At 41.0% G+C, this 8,060-nt stretch overlaps 1 protein-coding gene across 1 annotated transcript; it reads right to left on the bottom strand.

Moving 5' to 3' along the window:
- Nucleotides 1-327: 327 nt before the first annotated feature.
- On the bottom strand, nucleotides 328-7,617 carry LOC117320053 (acidic leucine-rich nuclear phosphoprotein 32 family member E-like; the record flags this gene model as incomplete). Its single annotated transcript, XM_033874743.1, has 5 exons — nucleotides 7,337-7,617; nucleotides 5,886-6,021; nucleotides 1,099-1,303; nucleotides 782-937; nucleotides 328-415 (listed from the first exon to the last, which is right to left on the bottom strand). Coding segments are annotated over exons 1-5 (858 nt in total), but the record flags the coding sequence as incomplete, so codon positions are not given.
- Nucleotides 7,618-8,060: the final 443 nt, after the last annotated feature.

The following is an 8,060-nucleotide window of genomic DNA, read 5'->3' as shown; positions in this document are numbered from 1 at the left end:
ATGCCCCCTAAAGTTCCAGAATGTATCAGAGGACATCATGCCCTTCCTATCATGTCTATCATGTACACACTGATACCGAGAAATATTGATCAAATCAAAAAACAAATAATAATAATACTTATATAGTGGGAAACAAACTATGTGGTAACCTATAAGCTGAACAAACATGGAGTAGAACTGTTATATCTCAATATAAAGAAGAAATAAATTTGTTACCTAGTAACATTTAGTAAAGAAAAATCATCAATATGAAAATAAACGATTATGATAAAAATAAACCCAGTTGTTATGTATTGATATTAATGTCCTTAGTAGATGAATGTATACCTGTAGTAGGTATTTGCCGATGCCAAACTTCCTTTGTCTACGTCTGACAGATAGAAGTGTGAGGTGGATCACTCTATCACGCTGTCGCCTAAAAACACAATGACCTAAATAGTAGTATACACTACAATACAAATTGATATCACAGAAACTACATTATGAAGTTCTTCACGACAAAGTAATATCTTAATACAACATATTTCATATTGCTATTTTTGTTGGACTGAATGTAATAATATCAGTTGAAGTTCTCCAAATATGACATTGATTTGGAACAAACAAGGTGACCTTTCACATTGATGTGATAAGTTTAAACTTGATGTTAATGTAAACACTATGGTTTAGATATGAACAAATTATAGCCTATTGTGTTGTTCTCTAGAGATATTCCATTAATTGAAAAGGGACAGGGATGGGTGGACATGGGTAACTAGTATAAAGACTAATTCATACTTACACATATTTCTTTTCAAATGTAATACAGCCGATGATGCGATTCTCTATTCCGATCTGCTCCTCCTTTATTTCATTGTCCTCAGATTTTCTCCCCTTCCTCCTTTCTACTGTCTTTTTAATGAATGTGTTTATTCCCTTAGAAAAATCTTCTTCATCACTGAAACAAATTAAAGAATTTGACCTTGACCTCAATAGACTTTGACCTTGACCTCTATATAGACTTTTACTTTGACCTCTATAGACTTTGACCTTGACCTCTGTGGATTTTACCTTGACATCTACCATGAAAACTTTTAGCTCTGCAGACTAGACACTTACTCATCTTCCTCCAGATCCTCTTCCTCAGACTCTGTGTCACTGTATACATCAGCAAACTTGCTTGGGAGTTGTTCTTCCTCCTCATATTTGTCCTCCTTTTCTCCTTCTTCCTCCTCTGATTTGGACTCCTTTGATTCCGTGTCATCATCATTGTCCTTATCAGTCTTCTTTTGACTTTTCTTTTCTTTCAATGATGTCACAGTTTCTGTAGCATAACAAGACATTCTTATTTTACACTTGCATTTTCCTCGAGACATTTTGATTATACATTAAGATTATCTATTTGTGTGTGTGTATGTATACATGTGCATGATAGCCCAAAACACATTTACAACAAGAGGCCCATGGGGCCTGTATCGCTCACCTGGTTGGATTTGACCAAATGTCAAAATAATGTTCATGTTCAATTTATTCATACACATACTCTCTAAGGGACTGAAAGACCCTATGGATTATTTTTACAACCTAATTGTGTTTGAAGAAACTAAGTTCCTTAGGGTGGGGAAAGACCCTTGGGCCTCTTAGACTCCGCCCCTCAGGCCCCTGGGTGTTCAGAGTAAAATTTATACAAACTCTGTTCCCCTCCCCCCAAGGATGTTCCTGACCAAATATGGTTCTAATTCATTCATAACTTTATGACTTGTAGCAATTTAAAGACTAATCTCTATTCCCCTATTTGGCCCCGCCCCTCAGGCCCCTGGGGGTTCAGAGTAAAAATTTATACAAACTCTGTTCCCCCTTCTCCCAAGGATGTTCCTGTTCAAATTCATCCATAACTTTATGACTAGTAGCGATTTAAATGATTAACCCTATTTCCTCTATTTGGCCCCGCCCCTCAGGCCCCTGGAGATTCAGAGTAAAAATTTATACAAACTCTGTTCCCCTTCTCCCAATGATGTTCCTGATCAAATTTGGTTCAAATTCATTCATAACTTTATGACTAGTAGCGATTTAAAGGATTAACCCTATTTCCCCTATTTGGCCCCGCCCCTCAGGCCCCTGAGGGTTCAGAGTAAAAATTCATACAAACTCGGTTCCCCTTCCCCCAAGGATGTTCCTGACCAAATCTAATTAAAATCCATGAAAAATTTTATGACCAGTAGCGATTTAAAGACTAATCATGGATCAAATCCTTTTATTCCTGCAGAAGAAGAAGGATTTTAAAGAATATGCAATATTCCCCTATTGGGCCCCCCCCCCCCAGGCCCCTGGGGGGGGGGGGGGGGCCAGACCCACCGTTTATACAAAATTGGTTCCCCTTCACCCAAGGATGTTTCAGACCAAATATGGATCAAATTCCTTTATTCCTACAGAAGTAGAAGGATTTTAAAGAATTTGCTATATTTCCCCTATTGGGCCCCACCCCTAAGGCCCCTGGGAGGCCGACCCACCGTTTATACAAAATTGGTTCCCCTTCACCCAAGGATGCTTCAGACCAAACATGGATCAAATCCCTTTATTCCTGCAGAAGAAGAAGGATTTTAAAGAATATGCTATATTCCCCTATTGGGCCCCACCCCCCAGGCCCCTGGGAGGCCAGACCCACCGTTGATACAAAATTGGTTCCCCTTCACCCAAGGATGCTTCAGACCAAACATGGATCAAATCCCTTTATTCCTGCAGAAGAAGAAGGATTTTAAAAAATATGCTATATTCCCCTATTGGGCCCCACCCCCAGGTCCCTGGGAGGCTAGACCCACCGTTTATACAAAATTGGTTCCCCTTCACCCAAGGATACTTCAGACCAAACATGGATCAAATCCTTTTATTCCTGCAGAAGAAGAAGGATTTTAAAGAATATGCAATATTCCCCTATTGGGCCCCACCCCCCAGGCCCCTGGGGGGGGGCCAGACCCACCGTTTATACAAAATTGGTTCCCCTTCACCCAAGGATGTTTCAGACCAAATATGGATCAAATCCCTTTATTCCTACAGAAGTAGAAGGATTTTAAAGAATTTGCTATATTTCCCCTATTGGGTCCCGCCCCTCAGGCCCCTGGGAGGCCAGACCCACCGTTTATACAAAATTGGTTCCCCTTCACCCAAGGATGCTTCAGACCAAATATGAATCAAATCCCTTCATTTCTACAGAAGAAGGATTTTAAAGAATTTGCTATATTTCCCCTATTGGGCCCCACCCCTACGGCCCCTGGGGGGCCAGACCCACCGTTTATACAAAATTGGTTCCCCTTCAACCAAGGATGCTTCAAACCAAATATGAATCAAATCCCTTCATTTCTACAGAAGAAGAAGGATTTTAAAGAATTTGCTATATTTCTCCTATCGGGCCCCGCCCCTAAGGCCCCTGGGGGGCCAGACCCACTGTTTATACAAAATTGGTTCCCCTTCACCCAAGGATGCTTCAGACCAAATATGAATCAAATCCCTTCATTTCTACAGAAGAAGAAGGATTTTAAAGAATTTGCTATATTTCCCCTATTGGGCCCCGCTCCTAAGACCCCTGGGGGGCCAGACCCACCATTTATACAAAATTGGTTCCCCTTCACCCAAGGATGTTTCAGACCAAATATGGATCAAATCCCTTTATTCCTACAGAAGAAGAAGGATTTCAAAGAATTTGCTATATTTCCCCTATTGGGCCCCGCCCCTCAGGCCTCTAGGAGGCCAGACCCACCGTTTATAAAAAATTGGTTCCCCTTCACCCAAGGATGCTTCAAACCAAACATGGATCAAATCCCTTTATTCCTGCAGAAGAAGAAGGATTTTAAAGAATAAACAATATTCCCCTATTGGGCCCCACCCCCCCCCCAGGCCCCTGGGGGGCCAGACCCACCGTTTATACAAAATTGGTTCCCCTTCACCCAAGGATGCTTCAAACCAAATATGAATCAAATCCCTTCATTTCTACAGAAGAAGAAGGATTTTAAAGAATTTGCTATATTTCTCCTATCGGGCCCCGCCCCTAAGGCCCCTGGGGGGCCAGACCCACTGTTTATACAAAATTGGTTCCCCTTCACCTAAGGAGGCTTCAGACCAAATATGAATAAAATCCCTTCATTTCTACAGAAGAAGAAGGATTTTGAAGAATTTGCTATATTTCCCCTATTGGGCCCCACCCCTAAGACCCCTGGGGGGCCAGACCCACCGTTTATACAAAATTGGTTCCCCTTCACCCAAGGAGGCTTCAGACCAAATATGAATCAAATCCCTTCATTTCTACAGAAGAAGAAGGATTTTAAAGAATTTGCTATATTTTCCCTATTGGGCCCTGCCCCTAAGGCCCCTGGGGGGCCAGACCCACCGTTTATACAAAATTGGTTCCCCTTCACCCAAGGATGCTTCAGACCAAATATTAATCAAATCCCTTCATTTCTACAGAAGAAGAAGGATTTTAAAGAATTTGCTATATTTCCCCTATTGGGCCCCGCCCCTAAGACCCCTGGGGGGCCAGACCCACCGTTTATACAAAATTGGTTCCCCTTCACCCAAGGATGCTTCAGACCAAATATGAATCAAATCCCTTCATTTCTACAGAAGAAGAAGGATTTTAAAGAATTTGCTATATTTCCCCTATTGGGCCCCGCCCCTAAGACCCCTGGGGGGCCAGACCAACCGTTTATACAAAATTGGTTCCCCTTCACCCAAGGAGGCTTCAGACCAAATATGAATCAAATCCCTTCATTTCTACAGAAGAAGAAGGATTTTAAAGAATTTGCTATATTTCCCCTATTGGGCCCCGCCCCTAAGGCCCCTGGGGGGCCAGACCCACCGTTTATACAAAATTGGTTCCCCTTCACCCCAGGATGCTTCAGACCAAATATGAATCAAATCCCTTCATTTCTACAGAAGAAGAAGGATTTTAAAGAATTTGCTATATTTCCCCTATTGGGCCCCGCCCCTAAGACCCCTGGGGGGCCAGACCAACCGTTTATACAAAATTGGTTCCCCTTCACCCAAGGAGGCTTCAGACCAAATATGAATCAAATCCCTTCATTTCTACAGAAGAAGAAGGATTTTAAAGAATTTGCTATATTTCCCCTATTGGGCCCCGCCCCTAAGGCCCCTGGGGGGCCAGACCCACCGTTTATACAAAATTGGTTCCCCTTCACCCCAGGATGCTTCAGACCAAATATGAATCAAATCCCTTCATTTCTACAGAAGAAGAAGGATTTTAAAGAATTTGCTATATTTCCCCTATTGGGCCCCGCCCCTAAGGCCCCTGGGGGGCCAGACCCACCGTTTATACAAAATTGGTTCCCCTTCACCCAAGGAGGCTTCAGACCAAATATGAATCAAATCCCTTCATTTCTACAGAAGAAGAAGGATTTTAAAGAATTTGCTATATTTCCCCTATTGGGCCCCGCCCCTAAGGCCCCTGGGGGGCCAGACCCACCTTTTATACAAAATTGGTTCCCCTTCACCCCAGGATGCTTCAGACCAAATATGAATCAAATCCCTTCATTTCTACAGAAGAAGAAGGATTTTAAAGAATTTGCTATATTTCCCCTATTGGGCCCCGCCCCTAAGGCCCCTGGGGGGCCAGACCCACCGTTTATACAAAATTGGTTCCCCTTCACCCAAGGATGCTTCAGACCAAATTTTGTCAAAATGCACTGAGTAGTTTAGGACTAGTAGCGATTTAAAGGAAAAGTTGACGGACGGACGCCGGACGCCGGACGCCGGACGCTGCGCCATGCCATAAGCTCACCGGCCCTTCGGGCCAGGTGAGCTAACAATGTGTAATTATTTTGATTTGTGTTAATTTTGAAGACTGAATTGGCAGAATGTTAATGATACCAAGCTTCATTACATTAAAAAATACTGACCTTTGAGGTCTCTGACTAGAACAATGGTTCTGGCCCATTTCTCACATACAGTGGAGTAGAGGACATCTGGGGTCATCTCTGACAATGATACATCATACAATCCCACAACAGCATGCAGCAGGTCGGTGTTGGATATCTGATTAATGAGAAATTATATTGATCAGCACAGCAGCTTCACTTTTTGTCTTTTACTTTATCAGAGTTGATATTTTTGTATAAAAGAACAAGGAAAATGTCATTTTTTTAATCATGAAGTTTATGATTTCTGCTGCACAGCAGTGAAGCAATGAACTGGCAGGTACTAAAAGTATAAAGTTACTGATGTAAATACATTGATGCCATACACATAGCATGCAGATTGTCAGTTAAAAAAACTGGCAACAGTTATGTATACTTATACCAGACATTTGTTATCAAGAACCAGTTACTTATAACAGACATTTAAAACCAAGAATCATTTTAAAAAACAATGAAACAATGTAATAGTAATACATGATTTTTATCTATTTAGCAGGATGGTACTTTGACAGCATACTGTTTGCAATCTTTATCAATAGTTTGAATAATAATTAAACAAATTCATCAGTTTATTCTGCATTCATTAAAACTTTTCTTGAAATTTTGGAGAGAGTATAATGTATATTGCATTGCAATAGCAGGATTAAAATTCACAAAATGAGTTCATTGATAATTTGTTTAACAAGATAACCCACAGGGACCTTGTTACTCATCACCGAATGGCCTTTATTGGAATTTTGTAAGACTGATCTTTTTCTCTTCTTTTTTCTTCCTCTCAATCATTTGAGAACAAGAGGAACCTTCATAATAAACAGATCTGAGAAAGATCCTTCAAGAACAAGCACTCTGAGAAATAGGATAAACAATGTTCAACTAATACAAGAGGAATCTAAATGAAGAACTCAAAATGGAACATGCACAACAAGTGGGGAAACATACAAGTGAAATTAGAGAACTTTATCAGAAACAGTAAATAACGAGAACTGTTAAAGAATGGATGGACGTCGGACACTGAATGTGGAACAAAGAGCAATTTGAATCGCACACCACCTGAAGATGATGGGTTAAACATACTGCCATTTCAAGCAATAATATTATGCTTGTATCACAAAATTTATATTTTTTGTAATTTGAAAGAAAAACAAGAGGCCACCTGAGTACATTACCATGGCGATGATTGAATACGTAAGTTTAGTGGTAGCGTACATTTAACATCAATTCGGCCTAGGTTGTATCGAAATAGGCCTATTGGGATACCATAGTGACAACTGTTATCAAGAGATTGGGAATTGGAGGGTAGGCCTAGGCCTAGAGGATCATAGCCTATCTAAAAGTTGACAATATAAGCCACGAGCTATACATAATAAAAACGTTCATGACAGATCAAAATGTTAGATACACGTCTGTGCAGTAAGCCCTATGATTCGTTTTACCCCGGGAATGATGCCTTCGTCGCCTGTCAGAGCAGCAGACGTGTTGCTGGGACATAACTGGACCAGTCTCCTAAGATCCACCAATACAGGGTAGGCTGTGATCAGGTTTCCTGTCTTATTGGTGAATGCCTGTTTGTCTGCAAGCTGTGCACCCGGACGACTGAAGGTGTCGTCCATGGTTTCATGTGCAGAACGAAGATCTGTTAAGGCATTTTTGAATGCGATGATATCTACCGAGTCGAACGCGTCGAGGCCTGCCTGCCTCTCCGCCATAATGTCAACAAAACAGTCCTGCAGTGAATAGTCATAACTAAATTACAAATCACGATATCCTGAGTCCGGACCGGAATCTCTCTAACAAACAAACAACCACAATTCTTTCTAAAACAAACAAATAAATAGATAAATGAATAAATGACTAAATGGATTGAGCAAGATCATAGATACTAGTTTATATTCATACATGTAAGTTTAACCTAAGCTGAATAAACTTTTGCCCATCACTTCAGTAGCGTTACGATATTAGGCTACAGTAGCCCACTAGAATCTAGCTACTGTACATGTTTAGTAGGCTATACAGTAGAGTCTATAGATACCGTGTTATGGCCATTTGTTCAATGTGTAGACCTTCTGGGATCCTTATACACTCTAATTCATCATAATGAAAATTGTTTTCGTATTTTTTTATAAAGATATTCACAAGAGGAGGAAATGGGCAAGGCAA

This window comes from Pecten maximus, unplaced genomic scaffold, assembly GCF_902652985.1.
Source record: "Pecten maximus unplaced genomic scaffold, xPecMax1.1, whole genome shotgun sequence".
Lineage (NCBI taxonomy): Eukaryota > Metazoa > Mollusca > Bivalvia > Pectinida > Pectinidae > Pecten > Pecten maximus.
This window is presented reverse-complemented; position numbering and strand designations above follow the sequence as displayed.